The sequence below is a fragment of the Carassius auratus genome, unplaced genomic scaffold, assembly GCF_003368295.1.
Source record: "Carassius auratus strain Wakin unplaced genomic scaffold, ASM336829v1 scaf_tig00025918, whole genome shotgun sequence".
Classification (NCBI taxonomy): domain Eukaryota; kingdom Metazoa; phylum Chordata; class Actinopteri; order Cypriniformes; family Cyprinidae; genus Carassius; species Carassius auratus.
In genome coordinates this window covers 51,062-68,508 of record NW_020525467.1, presented here as the reverse complement: position 1 = coordinate 68,508, position 17,447 = coordinate 51,062, and the positions used below count along the sequence as shown (strand labels likewise).

At 35.3% G+C, this 17,447-nt stretch overlaps 1 protein-coding gene across 1 annotated transcript; it reads left to right on the top strand.

Moving 5' to 3' along the window:
• Nucleotides 1-6,657: 6,657 nt before the first annotated feature.
• Nucleotides 6,658-11,519, top strand: LOC113078517 (macrophage mannose receptor 1-like). The gene is made up of 5 exons (XM_026250816.1): nt 6,658-6,712; nt 6,813-7,157; nt 8,032-8,358; nt 9,034-9,122; nt 11,080-11,519. Exons 1-5 carry the CDS (start codon nt 6,658-6,660, stop codon nt 11,188-11,190), a joined length of 927 nt encoding a protein of 308 aa, XP_026106601.1. The 3' UTR covers nt 11,191-11,519.
• Nucleotides 11,520-17,447: the final 5,928 nt, after the last annotated feature.

Here is a 17,447-nt window from a genome sequence, read left to right as displayed (position 1 = left end):
GCAAAACCATTCAGGGCTTTATAAGTAATAAGCAATATTTTAAAATCTATACGATGTTTGATAGGGAACCAGTGCAGTGTTGACAGGACCGGGCTAATATGGTCATACTTCCTGGCTCTAGTAAGAACTCTTGCTGCTGCATTTTGGACTAGCTGTAGTTTGTTTACTAAGCGTGCAGAACAACCACCCAATAAAGCATTACAACAATCTAACCTTGAGGTCATAAATGCATGAATTAACATTTTTGCATTTGACATTGAGAGCATAGGCCAGGGATCCTCAAATCTGGACCTCGAGATCCACTTTCCTGCCGAGTCTGGCTCTAACCTTAATCAAACACACCTGAGCATCCAGTTATATTTACTATGCCTTCCATTAGTTTTTCAAATTGGTGTGTTTCACCGGGCCGCAAAGAAATATAGAGCTGAGTATCATCAGCATAACAGTGAAAGCTAACACCATGTTTCCTGATGATATCTCCCAAGTGTAACATATAAAGTGTGAAGAGTAGCGGCCCTAGTACTGAGCCTTGAGGTACTCTATACTGCACTTTTGATCGATATGATACATCTTCATTCACTGCTACGAACTGTTGGCGGTCATATAAGTACGATTTAAACCATGCTAATGCACTTCCATTGATGCCAACAAAGTGTTCAAGTCTATGCAAAAGAATGTTGTGGTCAATTGTGTCAAACGCAGCACTAAGATCCAATAAAACCAATAGAGAAATACACCCACGATCAGAATAATAATGATTAATAATAATTATAATAATAATAATAAATTGACAGACATGAATCCTAAAATGAAACCATATTTTACGTCCAACCTAGCATTACAACTGGGTGTATGTCCAGCTGGTGCAACCGGTACCATACTTGGCAAATGTCATGACTTTTACTAAACTATCAACCAGAGACAGAAGACATGCAGGAGAATGAGTGTGAAACAGGTTTAGCAGCAGAGTTTGATCATGTTATGTTTGTTACTGACAATTATTATTATTATTTTGAACAAATATAATGTATAAACATGACAGAAGTCCATTGTTTTATTTATCATCTATGAAATCATTGACCAAACAATGTTTAGTTGTTAGTTGATAAGAGCTCGTTTTCATTCAATAGATTAATTCACCATAATGCATTAATTGAGCAATATTGAACAGCATTCATACATTTCTTGGCCCTCCATCTCTGGCTTTAGTGATTTTCCATGTAAGGCATACCCTTCTTCCTATGATGCATATGTCTGCATTTGTGTAAAAACACATTTGATGTGCCTCATTACCAGAGCAAATCTTTACACCATGTATTTCTATCGTCTGCTGTTAATGACTGATGATGATGCTGATTTACATGTGCAAATGAGAATGGGTGTGCATTCACTCCTCAGTCAAGCTATATTTCAAATCAAATTCAGACACTTCAGTTCATTAGCAGACTCACAAACCTAATCTACGCTTAACAGAGATGGAACAAAGACCCATGCACCTTATTTTGTTTTCAGGTGAGTGTGTGTTTTGTTTGTATGTATGTTTTATAGAATATAAGAAATGTGTGTATATATATATATATATATATATATATATATATATATATATATATATATATATGTCTTGTGTCTTTTGGCTGTCTATACCATAAACAACATCAATAAAATAAAGTGCATCTCTGTTGTACGTTCATTTTTCACTTGCTAGTTGAACTGAAGGAATTTTCCATCTCCATTAAGTCACATCTTATGCTTGCTGTTTTTGCTTTTACCAAATGAGTGAATCGTTTGAAATTAATATATTTCCCCAACTCAATGTCTTCTAAACAGGGTTTCTCTCAGTCATTCTGTGCGACTCACATGATTATGTTCTGATTCAAGAGAAGTGAGCATAGAATTCTGCTGAAAGAACTACATTGACCTGGCGACTGTCCAGATTGATGAAGAGTGGACTGAATTAAACAAGTTAAGAGCTAAATACCAATCGATTATCGAGCACAAGCTCTTTTCTGCGGCAGGTTGAAAAACAACATTATCATTTTAAACCAGCTAAAACACCATCTGCAATGTTTTTTGTATAGCATTTTCTGTAATATTATATTTACATGTGGCATTATTTCAAGAACTTAAATCTCGTTAAAGATCGTTTTCCAGTAAGTCGCATTTTACACCTTTTTTTTCCAAAAAGGGTTTTCTGTCTGTCATTCTGTGCAGCTCATGTGAGTATATTCTGACCAAAGAGTATAAAACATGAGACGAGGCTCAAGATTACTGCCGACAGAACTACACTGACCTGGCCCCTGTCCAGACCGATGAAGAAGTGGACAAGTTGAGAGATAAACTACAATTTTACATTTGGATTGGACTATGTGAACGCATGAGACTGATCTTGGCAAGTATGATTTTCCTACAATTAGATTTAGACCAGACAAACAATTTGAATGGAAAACAATACTGTGTAAATCTAAGGATGAATTCTGGTGAGATCAAGTCTGTCATTTGATTAATCCCTTTTTGTTTTTTGTTTTAGGCGGGGGGTTGCCAAAGTGATGGTAAGCCTCAACATCCTACAGTTTAGTATTGTGGCATGTGTCCCGAGCTCTCGTCAGCGTCGCCCTGGAAACTGAGCAGTCACACCTGCACCTGCTCGTCACGGGCTGAGCGGCCAAACCTGTGCCCCATCAAGCTCTGGTTATTTAAACCCAGCAAACGAACACAGAGGTGAGAGATGTCTCCATGAGACTTGGCTAACCCCTTACTCTATTATTTCTGCAGAGAGCAGTGTGTGACCCCCAGCCCCACCCCACAGGGACAGCACGGACCCCCACCGCACCAGTGCACCAATTGGAGAGGAAGCCGAGCACCAAACCGCCTCACACTAACGCCTTTTCACCACCCTACCCTTAATAAAATACACCCTTTGGGGAATTTACCTGCATCCTCACGTCGTGTCTTTCTTCACCCTGCCACAGTATTTATTTATTGGCATATCGGTTTTTGTAGCCACTTTTAATATTGGTATGGAAACCAACATGTCAACCCAATGGACAATCAGTAGACATCACTTTTATTTATGGGCTGACATATTGGTTTCTGAAGCTATTTTAATATTTATCGACTGACATTATAGTTGTGTTAATCAGAGGACATCACTGCAGTCTGTTTTACATTAACTTAAATGTTTTAGTTTAAAATATGGGTAGACATTGTTTTATTAGTTTAGTATTTGTACTTACATTTTTTCCTCGATCTTAAGACAAGACACTATATAATAGTAATAGGATGAACTTCCCCTGTTTATTAATCGCAGAGCATTAAGACAAGTATTTGTATTTTCTGAAATATGCAGATGAGGCATTATCATATTAAATACAAACTAATTTGACTACATTTTCAGATTGTAAATCTGAACATCGTATAAAGCACGGTTAAAGATTTGTGTTAATATTAATGACATATTAGAGTTTAAGGTTTTTCCAGGGATCTATTTTTTTTATCCCTCCATAAATCAGAAAATACTGTCAAAAAACAGAAAACAAATACATTTTCACCATGTTTTTAGGAATAAAATGTTATAATAACTGAATGATATATGAGCAAACAGCTCAGTATAAACCTTCATAACATAGAGAGGAATTAAACTGCTAAGTTTGGTGTGTGTAAGTGCTGCTGAAGTAGAGATAAAACTCATTTAGAGAAAACTGCCTTTGGAGATATGTGTTGTATTTCAAATCTACACATGATAATAGATAAAGTGTAATAAACTAAACTTTTAAGTATGTATTTCGGATGTTTTCCTTCTACTAATCTGAATGAAGACATATTATGGAAGCAAAATAGACCAAAAACTGTAAAGTTTATTCTAGTTATTCTGATGTTTTTCTGAAGGAAAGCCAAGTGTAGTTACTGATCCAGTGACGTCCTGGAATAAAGCTCAGAATTACTGCAGTGAAAACTACACGTGTGCCTGGGTCAGTCTGTTCAGAGACTCGTGAAAGTGGTAGTACAGTAGTTTAGTACACATTGGTACATCGTATCTAATATTTGTGTAACTACACATTGGTTTCCAGAATGTTACACTTTATATTAAGTGGACAGTTCCTGAGGAGTTTCCATGTAAGTGCACTGGTATTACAGTGGAGAACTAACTCCATCCAACTCAAGATCCAACTCCTCCCACTTCACATATCCCTAAACCTACCCATCTCCACCAAATGGTTCTAATTACTCCTGTATATGTTGTTGTTACAAAATGTAGTTATATATGTCCTGTTACACATTTGTATGTACACAAACCATTTGGAGGGTTGTTACATGTGTATAGTTACAGAAATATTAACGCTGTAGACACTATGTGTATATGTTTACACTGTGGCAGAAATGTGTTACATATAAATTGTTTTATTTCAGATTCTTGCACTACAGAAATGATTTTCTTAGCAAAATGACTTAAGTGAGTTCAAACAAGAAAAATTATTATTTCAAAAAATAGAAAAATAAATAAACCCTTTAAACCCCTGATACATTCTTTTTTTTTTCTTTTTTTTTAAGTTGTCATCCACCACCAGCAATATTTTATGAATGTATGCACATGCAATATGTCAAAAGAAAGAACAGTGCCTTAAAAAAAGGTACAGCAGTTAGAATAGTAGGTTTAAAAAAAAAAAGTTTTATCCCAGCTTATGTGCGTAAGTTTCAATGGGAAGATACATTCAAAATTAATCTTGATTAAAGACTTTTAGCATATTTGTACCGAAAAACAAGACAAAAAAATAAATTTTTTGCAGCATGCAATTGTGCAGTTTTTGCCATTTTAAAATGTGCTTTTAAAATGTGTTTTCAGACTTTTATTTTCCTTGATCTGTCAATAAATTATTGGGTGACCAGGAGCTGACCTGGAGTCAACTGTCTTTGTGCGGTCTGCCAGTATTTTTCTATGCTTGACCACCTCACCCAGGGGTGTTTATTATAGTTTATTATACAAATAAAGTATTTGTTATCTAATTATTGTTCAATCTTTTTTAACACAATCAGAGAACTATTATAACATCTCAAATAACTAAAATAAAGAAAATGTATTATTGATGAGTTTGATTGAAAGCAGTTGATTAGCCAACTGTTATCCAGGATGTTCTGGGCGTGTCGCACATGTAAATTTGTGTGTGTTCACCCATTTTGTCGGACTGTAATTTGCAGCTTTGTTAGAAAACTGTTAGAAAAGCAGCATCAATGCTTATTCTGTAAAAAAAGAAAAAGGAAAAGAAAAAGAAAGAAATACCTCGCTTACTCATTGAAAATGTTTTTTTTTTTTTTTTAAAGTCATTCAAAACAGGCTCATTATACAATGAATTATAGGCCTGTAATTAAAATTATTAACACTGAAATCAAGCTTTATTTCAAGCACTGATGTAAAAAAAAGCAAAAACCTGTTTAACATGAAATATGTCTCTTCTCTCTTTATTTTATTTATTTATTTGTTTTTTTCCCCACTAGACTATGCTCGGGCCACAAGAGACTATTAAGGGAGTAAATGAAAACATTTAGCTAAATACCATTATCGGCATGTGAAGTAGATTCTCTCGTCGTCTCTGAGAGAATATGCGCCGCGATGCAGCGTCAGATGCTGAAAGCGCGGTCAGTTTTTACTTTCACTTTCTCGTGAATCGACTGAGATTGAGGTTCACCGCATAAAATTTGCGCAAAGTTTGCACGTTGCTTGTGTGATATCCATTGGCTCTCCTTCCTGGTTTAAAGCAAATATTTACAATATTGCAAAGTAACCAGCCCCCCTTGCACCCACCCACCCTTGAGTACGCAGTTGGGGGCCGCAAAATTGGGCTAACCCACTGGAGTCCGTCCGCTAGTTAGCCTAGTGCTAGCTCACTTTGGCCCAGGCCACCCAAAAATACAATTCTGGCTAAGCCACTGACCTCAGCTACTGTTCATTTCCATGTTGATTTAATGTGTTTTGAATGATGGGTTTCATGTTTTAAGCAAAGTCAGGATGAAAACCAGTCAGTGTCATTCAGAAGAGTTATAGAGCAAACCGAAGGAGCAGAACGAGCAAGAAGAAAAAAAAACAAAGTCAGTTTCAAAGCGTTTTAAAAGATTTCTGTGATAGCTCAACACAACAGGTGAGGCCGGACCTTTTCTGACTTTTTATACTTGTCTTGTTTTCCAGCACAAATAATAAATTAAATTAAATTAAAAAAAAAGTCTTATTACAATGCATACCATTTTTTTTTCAATTATTAAATATTGATTGTTATTAGAAAGCAAAAAAAATACAGATTTTTTTTCCTAATTCATGTACACGGCAAAAAGTCATTTTTTAGCACAAATATCTAAACAAGCTTTAAAATGGATACATGCTTTTTTATAAAATATTTTCATTATTATTATTTGAAAACAAGACAAAACTACAAAAAAAAATCTGGAAAGCAAAATGACAGAAATTAAGAAGTGAGAAATGCATTAGAAATTAGTTCATCCTTAAAATAAGAATAAATTTTCTTTTTAAAAAAAATCTACATAAGCGAAAACAAGTTCAATATTTGTACATGAAAAACTAAAATACTGAGAAAGAACATCACTTTATGCAGAGTATCATTTTTAGACATTCTTTAATTCATCATAATTTGCTGACGGCAGGACAGAGCCATGGAGCAGAAGCTTCTTCTCATCCTCATGATCTGTGGAATAAACTGTGTTACAGGTGAGATACTGAAGGAATAAAACCAAGCATGTAAACATAGTGTGCATGTGCTAAGTACCAATTATGTATAATTTGCATCTGCATACTTACTTTTTTAAAGGTTTGAACACCTTCATGGAGTCATATAAAAACTTCTACTTTGTGAATGAATACAAAACATTTGCTGAGGCTCAGCAATACTGCCGAGAGCATTACATTGATCTGGTGACTCTGGAGGACTGGGCAGACATGAAGGATCTTCTGGCTCTTGAAAACGTAATGAGCACTGACTCTGCCTGGATCGGACTGAGGAAAACAGGTCATGAGCAGTGGCGCTGGGCTGATCCAGAGCTTTACAAGGACAGAGAAACTGAATACAGAAACTGGGGACCAAGTGAACCAACTAACGGTAGTGATGAATACTGTTCAGTAATGGACTCTATCGGAAACTTTCGAGACACAGATTGTAAGACGCCCAGGAACTTCATATGCTACCACTCAGACCTCTATGGTACTGTATTTACATTCATGCACATCTGTACATAGTTTTATTCAAAACAATGTATGCTAAATTACTGATTTAATTGATAACTAAACTGTTCACACCAGAAATAATAACTACTCAGATCATAGGGAGCGTTTTCACAACTTTCACTTACATTTTTTTTTAAGTTATAGAGTACAAAAAATTCAGAGTAATGTTCTTATAAATGTATTGTTACATTCTTAAAACCTTCTAAGAACAACATTTTCAAATCATCCTTGTGATGTTGTTTGTAGTTGATAAACAGTGTTGAGAGAAAATTTTTTGAATATAAAAAAATAACATTTTATTAATAAACGTTTGACATTTTAATGTTTTTAGAATATTAAAAATAAACATTCAAATAACATTCTTGGGTGAAAATAAAGTTAGAAGAAGGTTCTAAGTAACGTTTTAGTAACCTTATAAAAAATATGATTTAAAAAAAAACATTTTAACATTTTTAGAACTTTAAATATATGTAATGTTTTATTTTATTTAAATGTCATGTTATATATTTGGGTGAAAAGTTAGTAGAATGTTGTAAGGAACATGATCATAACCTTTAAACACCATTCTAATCAAATTTTAACATTTGAGTAATATTTCAAAACATTGTTCCCAGGGCATTTCTCGCTTATCAGCTGGGAAAAATCACTGTGAATGTGATTCCAATCATGTGGTTCCAGTGATGTGGACGTGCCATTCTCTGGGAATTACAACAATTATTAAAATGTTATCATTATCGGTCTGTGCAAACGCATGGAGTTTAGCGCTGATTGCTGCTGATTCAGTGCTTATCTGTTTTATCTCCTAGGTCAGACATACAGCAAATACATGTTGGTCAATGGGCCGAAGTCCTGGAGAGAGGCTCAGAGTTACTGCAGACAGTCTTACACAGAGCTGGTCAGCGTGAGGAACCAGGAGGAGAACCGTCAGATCCAGCAGCTGATTCCTGCAGGAGTCTCATACATGGGGCTTTTCAAAGACGCTTTCGTCTGGTCCGATAACAGCACGTCTTCTTTCAGGAACTGGGATTACTATCAGCCGGATAGATCGGGAGACTGTGTGGTGCATTTACGACACAGCAGACTGTGGGATGATCAGGATTGCAGTAAAACGAATCCCTTCTTCTGCTACGACAGTGAGTGTTTCTCCACATTTGGTGTGGTGTGGCTTCTTAAACAGCCCTTACAAATACAAATAAAACAAACAAAAAAAAAAAAAACATGGCAAACACAAATTAACGGTAGTTCAACCCTGATATTTGTAATAAAACTGCTGTCATACAAATTATAATGTTAATACACTTTTACTACAGTAAAACCATGGTTAATTTCCGTGTCCAAACCAGACACAATAGGAAAACGGTTTCTATTTTGGCGACATTCCATTTAACATAAAAACTCTGACAATGATTTCAGTACTGAATGCCTAGCTAACAAAAACATGTTCAGCCAATGTTTGCTAACATTTCCATAAATGTTGTTTTTCAAATGTTCAAAACACCCCCTTTTTTTACCAAGAGGGTTACTTCTTTGTTTATTCTTAAAGTTTATTCTATAACGTAAATAATATGAGAATATTACATGTGGATGTTCTCTCAAAGCACTATTGTTTCTAAGATATTTGCTTCTTGGTTATGCGAATGTTAGAGAAACATGCCGTTTTATGAATTTGTTATTTCTGAATATTTTTCAAAATATTCACTTTGATTAATGTACCGTATTAGTTTTCCATAAGTAACTTTGATATTAGAAAAAATTGGCAATGAATTACTCAGTATGCAATGTGTGTGTGTGTGTGGTATAACCCACAGGAACAGTGGTCAGACAGATATTGAGACTGAAGGTGGAATCGGATCAGAATGTGAATGATCCCGATATAACGGCCACAATCCTTCAGGAGGTGAGACATTTAATCTTTAACTGCAACATTTACAAAAATGAATACTATGGATATTGACCAGCGACTCAGATTAATCTGTGATTCTTTTATTGGTGAATCTTTTATTTACTGCGCTCAAAAAAAAAAAAGTGGCGAAAATCTGAAAATGCTTGTAAATTTCACAAACGTGAACATTTCACATTAATTAAAAAGTGTGTAACTTGCCATTTCTATGTAAATATTTGTAAAGTTTACTAGCAATTTTGAAGTGTGCATCTTATCAGTCAGTGCTACAGTACATATGCAAATATTTCTTTCTTAAACAAGTTACAAACCCGATTCCAAAAGTTCCAAAAGTTGAGACACTGTACAAATTGTGATCTAAAAAATCAAAAAAAAAAAAAAAAAGGAATGGAATAATTTACAAATCTCATAAACTTATATTTTATTCACAATAGAATATAGATAACATATCAAATGTTGAAAGTGAGACATTTTGAAATGTCATGACAAATATTGGCTCATTTTGGATTTCATGAGAGCTACACATTCCAAAAAAGTTGGGACAGGTAGCAATAAGAGGCCGGAAAAGTTAAATGCACAAATAAGGAACAGCTGGAGGACCAATTTGCAACTTATTAGTTCAATTAGGAACATGATTGGGTATAAAAAGAGTGGTAGTGTCTCTCAGAAGTCAAGATGGCCAGAGGATCACCAATTCCCTCAATGCTGCAGCCAAAAATAGTGGAGCAATATCAGAAAGGAGTTTATCAGAGAAAAGTTTGAAGTTATCATCATCTACAGTGCATAATATCATCTAAAGATTGAGAGAATCTGGAACAATCTCTGTGTGTAAGGGTCAAGGCCGGAAAACCATACTGGATGCCCATGATCTTCATTTCTTAGACAGCACTGCATCACATACAGGAATGATACTGTAATGGAAATCACAACATGGGCTCAGGAATACTTCCAGAAAACATTGTCGTGAACACAATCCACCGTGCCATTCGCCGTTGTCTGCTAAAATTCTATAGGTCAATAAAGAAGCCATATCTAAACATGATCCAGAAACACAGGTGTTTTCTCTGGGCCAAGACTCATTTAAAATGGACTGTGGCAAAGTGGAAAACTGTTCCTTGTTCAGAAGAATCAAAATTTAAAGTTCTTTTTGGAAAACTGGGACGCTGTGTCAACCGGACTAAAGAGGTCAAGGACAACCCAAGTTGTTATCAGCGCTCAGTTCAGAAGCTGCATCTCTGATGGTATGGGGTTGCATGAGTGTGTGTGGCATGGGCAGCTTACACATCTGGAAAGGCACCATCAATGCTGGAAGATATATCCAAGTTCTAGAACAACATATGCTCCCATCCAGACGTTGTCTCTTTCAGGGAAGATCTTGCATTTTCCAACATGACAATGCCAGACCACATACTGCATCAATTACAATGAAGCTGCTTGTGTGCGAGCAAATAGATAGCCTAATTCTGATACATGCAATGACTATCCATTATGACATGTAGGCATTTTATATTTAAGTAGCCTACAAAAATTGTTATGCATTGCAATCCTTTAATTTGTTGTGGACCCGCCGATACTAACACGCTCTTTAAATGACAAAGACAAAATATTGCGCAGACTTTAGACCACACTTCTTTTTTAGACCAGCACGCCCATGGGCACACAAATGGGCGCAAATGCATTTGCTAATTAAATGACGCGGTATTGGACGGGTAAATGTGAACGGCGCCAGACTGAAACTAGCAAACACCATATATCATCTATGCTATATTCTGAATAAAATATTGAAATTTGAAACTTCCACATCAATGCATTCAGTTTTTATTCACAATTTGTACAGAGTCCCAACTTTTTTGGAATCGGGTTTGTACATTCAAACATGGTAAGAAATGTTTATGAAGACCAGCAGACATACCGTAAGCACTTAACCTAACAAATCAGTTTTTTCTCCCCTCAGATTAAGCAGAAAATGATATACCAGGGTTTGTCAGTGCATGCTTATCTGCAATGGAAGCAGCAAGCAAATGGAGACGTCTTTCAAAGAGAAGAGAAGACGAGAAAGACATGAGACATCACAGATCATCTTCTTCTCACCCGTCAATACAGGGCAGGATTTTCTGAAAGAGATGATAATTGACTGAATAATCAACTAAAAATCAGTTTTTGGATCTTGATCCACCAGATGAGAAAAGCTGTTCTGTAGTTTCCTTAAAGCTAAATTTAATCACTATATTTAAAGTCCGTTGTAAAAAATGATTGTAACTTTAATGTTAAAACACTGTGAAATGTCTTAATGTCCCTTACTGAATATTTATACTACATTTATTTCTATGAATTTCTGTATTATCCCTAGACTTATGTTTATTATCATTACTGACTGCTGTTGTATTAGTTTAATTCAATAAACAATTTGCATTGATTATACTGTTGTCTGATCCTTGAACGAATGGGTGATAACATAAAATTGGGCACTTGTCCCGGATTGCTACATGTACAGTATAAATAAATGCATAGTGCTTTTGTGTGTTCACCTGTGTAAATGAGTAGACTTTAGATAGAGTGTCCTTTATAATCCCTCCATCGAGGCACTGTTTGTTATTTTAGTTTGTTATTTTTCCTTTCATATCTTTGAAGGTTAGTCTGGATGGAGGTATGCTTCAAGCTTTTGGTTTGAAATGCCAATTGTCTTCGAGTTCAGTGTTTAAACGCTGGTACATCTTTGAAGATCAGGTAGGTTTAGTTAGTTTTGTTTGTAACAGGAGTCTCTCATCTTTCATCAGGTGACACTTTGTTGTTTTTCTGTATCTTTTGTTTCCGATGCCTAACGAGTTTCAAGAGAATTTGACAAATTACTTGTGGTAAGTTTTTATTTATCCTGTAACGGTGATGTTTTCTATTTGGAGTGTGCTTGCTGTGACAATCGCTAGCGAAGTGGCTGATGGGATTTGTAATTTTAACACTTCTAGTTACACGTGTGTTCACATTGTGTTCATGTATGCTCTGTCTCTCAATAGTCATGTCATCATCTTTAGTGGAGGATTTCTTTGCATTTCCTTCAGACATATTATTAGAGACGTGCATAAAGGAAGGGCTCTTGCAGATTGCCAAACAATTTGATGTGGAGGTAACGAGCAGTGATAAGAAGCTCAAGGAAATGCTGATAAAAGTTGTTTGGAGCGCACTTTCCGATCGAAGCGTCTAAAGCCTGAGACTCACTGCACGATTTTCGGCTGTCGCAGATAAAAGATTGGCATCGTGAAACAATCGTGGCGATTACTGTGATCGTGGCTCCTAATCGTTGATCCTATGTCATACAGTGAGGGAGGTTCAAAGACGGCCGTTGTCACAGTCTTGCTATCAACGATAGTCTACGATCATTTTCTGTCAGTGTCAGAAATGCAGCATGCTCATCACACATTGTGTTTGCAGCTACGACCCACGTTTACTGAACAACCAGTAAAAATGTGACATGAAATCAACATGGCGCTAAAACATTAAACTGCTTACATGAAGCTCTTATTTCTTCCACTTTCGCCACTCCCACTTTTTTTCAGCACACATAAAAACCACAACTGTCAAAATGGTATTCATTGTGCTTTATTTGTTTACCACTAGTGCAGGGTAATGATGTTTTATTCTTCTATAGAAACATGTGTCGTAGCTAACGAGTCAATAGGTGTCATCATTGTTCAGTCTACATGCATGTCGTACCCAAGTTTATTAGATCCATGTTGCACAGTGTGACCAGCAATGATCTTATAGGATTGTTAAAATCGTGCAGTGTGCAGAAGGCTTTAGAGGTAAGAGCTTAAGTTATTAACCCTAAGGAGTCTTCATCTTCCCCTTTTTGTGATATCGATCAAAAAGCAAAGTTTAGTCAGATGTCTTTACAACAGAAGCAGTTCGATAACTTTGTGCTGAACACGACATTTGTGCTTTAGAAGAGAAAGAGTTTGAGAATGACTTTGAAATAAAGAAATTCCCAAAACAGTTAGAGATACTTAAAATGTAATTACAATTTGAAAGGGAAAGAGAGTGAAGAAAGTTTCAGTTGAGTTAGTGCTGAGTGTACAAACCGATCAAACCCTTGTTCAGGTGTTCTCCGTTGATCCTGCGCTCGCTGCGCTGGTCTTTGATGTTTATAAAAGCATTAGTCTTGTGCCACCAGTTTTGGAGAAGGAGGAATAGAAGTATTTCCAGCATTCTAGATGCATTGCAGAGTCATTGAAATGGCCAAAGTTCATTCTAAGTCGGAGAAGTGCACTTATCTTGAGTTTGCTCCAGAGAAAGAATCTGTTTGATCGTTGGTGTTCCTCTGTTAAAATTACCACTAAGGAACAGCTTAGAGAGCTCATCTTTTAGAAGAGTTTAAAAGTTGTGTTACATGTGCTGTTTCTATGAATCTCAGTGAACAGAAGGAGAATACATCGTCTGATAATGCTCTTATGGCAGATGAATTTGTTCTCTTTCATCAAAGTTCTATTCATTTAAATGAGTTGAGCAGGTCAAAGTTGAGAGTTTCAGTTAAAAATAAAAAAAGATGGTTGCACGTCAGAGTGTTTTCTCAACGTCTGCAGATAATGCTTCATTCACACGTACAAACTGAGAAATTGTTTGCTTTTATTGTAGGAAGCCAGGACATAACATTTCAGACTGTGCTGTTCTCAAAAAGAAAGAGAAGGCTGTTAAACCTGTTGGTTTAAATTTCTACATCAGTGGATTAGATGGAGAATGTTCTCACTGATGGGAGTGTTTCTGTCCTGAAGTCGTAGGAGTTTGTGCTATACTTCCTATCCCTGGTGTCACTATCATACTCAACAATGACTTCGCTGGAGGTCCTAACCTATTTCCGGCTATATTCTTTCAGTCTTGCCACTTCCTAATTTCATGTTATAATTCAATGTTACTTGTTATAATGTTAGTTTTACAAATTTATTAGCAATTTTTGAATGAAAATTTTCATCACCATACATGATTTGTAGTTAAAACGTTAAGTAGTGTTGCAGTGTTATTGACTTCAATACACTGGTCATTTATTCTTGAATTTATTTCACATAAATCCATCTGTAATAACCCAGCCTTCATGCAAAGCCTCTCATTATCTGATGACATTAATGGATCTCCTTCGGCTGTAGGCCATTATGCAAAAGCAAAAGACATGGAAATCATCTCTGATCTGATTCACAGATGGATGAGCTTGACAAGCCAACTGAATTCATTTGGTTGATGTAAACCAGGGGTTTTCGATTAAACTTCCACAGGCTCAAGTTTCTATATTTATTTTCTCAGTGGAGGTCAGGATATTTGTTTTTGTTCTGATATAGTCATACAATTCCATCTAGGAAGCAGTAGTGCTTTGTGAAAGAAAATAAAAGTCATCAAAGATGATATTGGGCCCCAAGAGCCAAAGCAGTGGAGTCTGAGAATTTGTCCACAAAAAAAATGTAAATGGTTCATCAGATCCAACAGAGTATGAATATTAAAAGGTAATATCAGATTCTTTATCAGGTTATTATTATTTTTACATTTAGATACATCAGAAGGGATTCAAAAGATACAGTATTCAGGGTTTTCCTCTTGAAGTCTGATTTTTTTTTTTTTTTTTTTTTATTAAAACAGTTACATACTTAAAAAGTATTTGTTTTTAACAAAGTACATGATAATCAAAATGCTCTCATTAAGTTTCTCGTTTTTCAAAGTTTAAGTTGTCTTTCCTTGTCTTTCACAAATATTTTCATCATTATAACATTAATTATTAAGAAATATTTTTAACATTCTTAACAACAATATTAAATGTCTACGGTGTCATCAAGCTACCTGTTTGTCATTTCTGTCTTACACATACAGTTGTATTGAATTAATATCGTTGTAGATAGACACTATAGGGCAAATCTCAAAGTGTATGGTAAGGTAATGTGTGAATGCAGTCAGGATGTTTGTACATGGTACACTCATTTCTAAAATCCTTTCAAAAAGGGAAGTCTGCATCCACATGCTAATTCAGTGATTTTACTATACATTTACATTGAGGCATTTAGCAGATGCATTTATCCAAAGTGACTTACAAAAGAGGATTATAGAATAAATCAAAACCAAATAAGGGAATCTTACCATCCCTAATATGCTAAATGTTGCTGCTTATATGCTTAGAGGTGGGGTAAGCGATTTTTCAAAAACACTTTAGAAATCTGATTCGGGTCGAGTAGCAATGCTTGTTATGTGGAGGAGAGTGTGCACAGGGCAGATATTAGCCAAGCCGGGTGACAGAAACATTGAGATGGAGGATAAAAAACAAGAGAAAAATGTCTGTGGAACAAAAACTTAAGGCAATAAGTAGGACCCATGTAAATATTGCATCAGCTTCCCAGCACTGGAGAGAACTCAAGAAGTGGAAGGCCTGTGATCAGACATTACATTACATTTATTCATTTAGCAGATGCTTTTATCCAAAGCGACTTACAGATAAGGACAGTGGAAGCAATCAAAAACAACAAAAAGAGCAATGATATATAAGTGCTATAACAAGTCTCAGTTAGGTTAACAATGGGATTTAAAATAATATAATATAAAGAAAACATAGAATAAAAAAAGAATAGAGCAAGCTAGTGTTAGAGGTCTTTACACATACACAGACACACATACAGTACAATTGCATAATTAATGAAAAGATAATAGAATACAAAAATATTAGAAAGGTAGATTTTTTTTATAATAGAATAGTGAGTGTTAAAGTTAGAGGGTCAAATAAAGATGGAAGATATGTGTTTTAAGTCGATTCTTGAAGATGGTTAAGGACTCAGCTGCTCGGATTGAGTTGGGAAGGTCATTCCAGCAGGAGGAACATTTGATTTAAAAGTCTGTAAAAGTGACTTTGTGCTTCTTTGGGATGGCACAATCAAGCGACGTTCACTTGCAGAACACAAGCTTCTAGAGGGCACATAAGTCTGAAGTAATGAATTTAGGTAAATGGGTTTTGCTGTATCAGTTTTGCTGATAAAGTGAACATCTTTTAGTTATTTTCAACCTATAATTATTGCAGTGTACATAGAATTGTCTGACTCGGTGCATCACTGACAAAGTAACCTATTTTTAAAAGAAAACATGCAAATTACCATTTTCTCCAAGTTGTATCCTTCAAATACAGTGGTATTTTTCATAATGTTGTAGAGATGACTTCACACGTCATCATCACCTCCGTGCAGCTGTGGTTGTACAGTAAGATATTATCATTGGACCTAATCAAACTACTCAATCCAGTAGTCCATCATAATATCGATGTAAGTGCACATCATTGATCATTGTTCTCACTACAATATTTTCGCATAGCATGAGATCTGCAGTTTAGTTGAAAGATGAATTATTGTGCATCTATAGCACTCCTCGCTGTCATTAAAACAGCATGCCACAGGAAACGTGATCAAGCGCATCCAGTAAATATGTCTAAATTCATATAATTTTTGTTTAACTTCTGCGTACTGAATTTATGAATTTCCAGTGCTTATCTCCATTAATGAGATTGGAATATTTAATGTAAACGTGTATATTGAAATGAAAACAGATTTTACTTAATTACTTTTCTCATGCCATGAAAAAGAGTGCGTATACATGGTCTAGAATATCCATAAGATTGTCACGCTGTCTGGTCTGTGTTTCCCTGAGTCTCCACTAGTGGTCTCACTTCCGCATAGGCACCATATTTTATATATATATATATATATATATATATATATATATATATAAAATATGGAAACATGGATTCCGGTTATTTATCCAAATAATACAATATATAGCCCAACAATAAATGAATATTCAGAGTTGTTGTGGTGTAACTTCAGTGTAAAAGACTGCTGTATAAAAAACCGAGCAGAACTATATTTGTTGGTTGGTTGTTTTATTTCATTTGTTTATTTATTTAAAAAATCTGTATGTTCTCAAGACTTTAAACATGTCTAGACTATTATTTATTTATTTATTTAAAGTAAAAGCATGCATGTATGTGCACTAAATAGAGAAATCATGAGAGAGTAATATTTGGTACCTGTGTTTTTATCCAATGTGATTCATGAATATTTGTACAGTATCTAAAGCATCAAATCATTAATGATATCATTGCAAGTGTATTGTATTTTGATGGTGTTAAATAGTCTTATTTATTACACATTCCTGTAACTTTCATAAATTCATAATTCATTGATGACTGCACAATATACAATGTATAGTTTAGCGTTTAGATGTCACTCATTCATCTTTTGTGTGGTTTTGAAGATCTCCCCGTCAGGTTGGACGCTCCATGTGATGCTGTATCTGATTTCCACGTCTGACCCG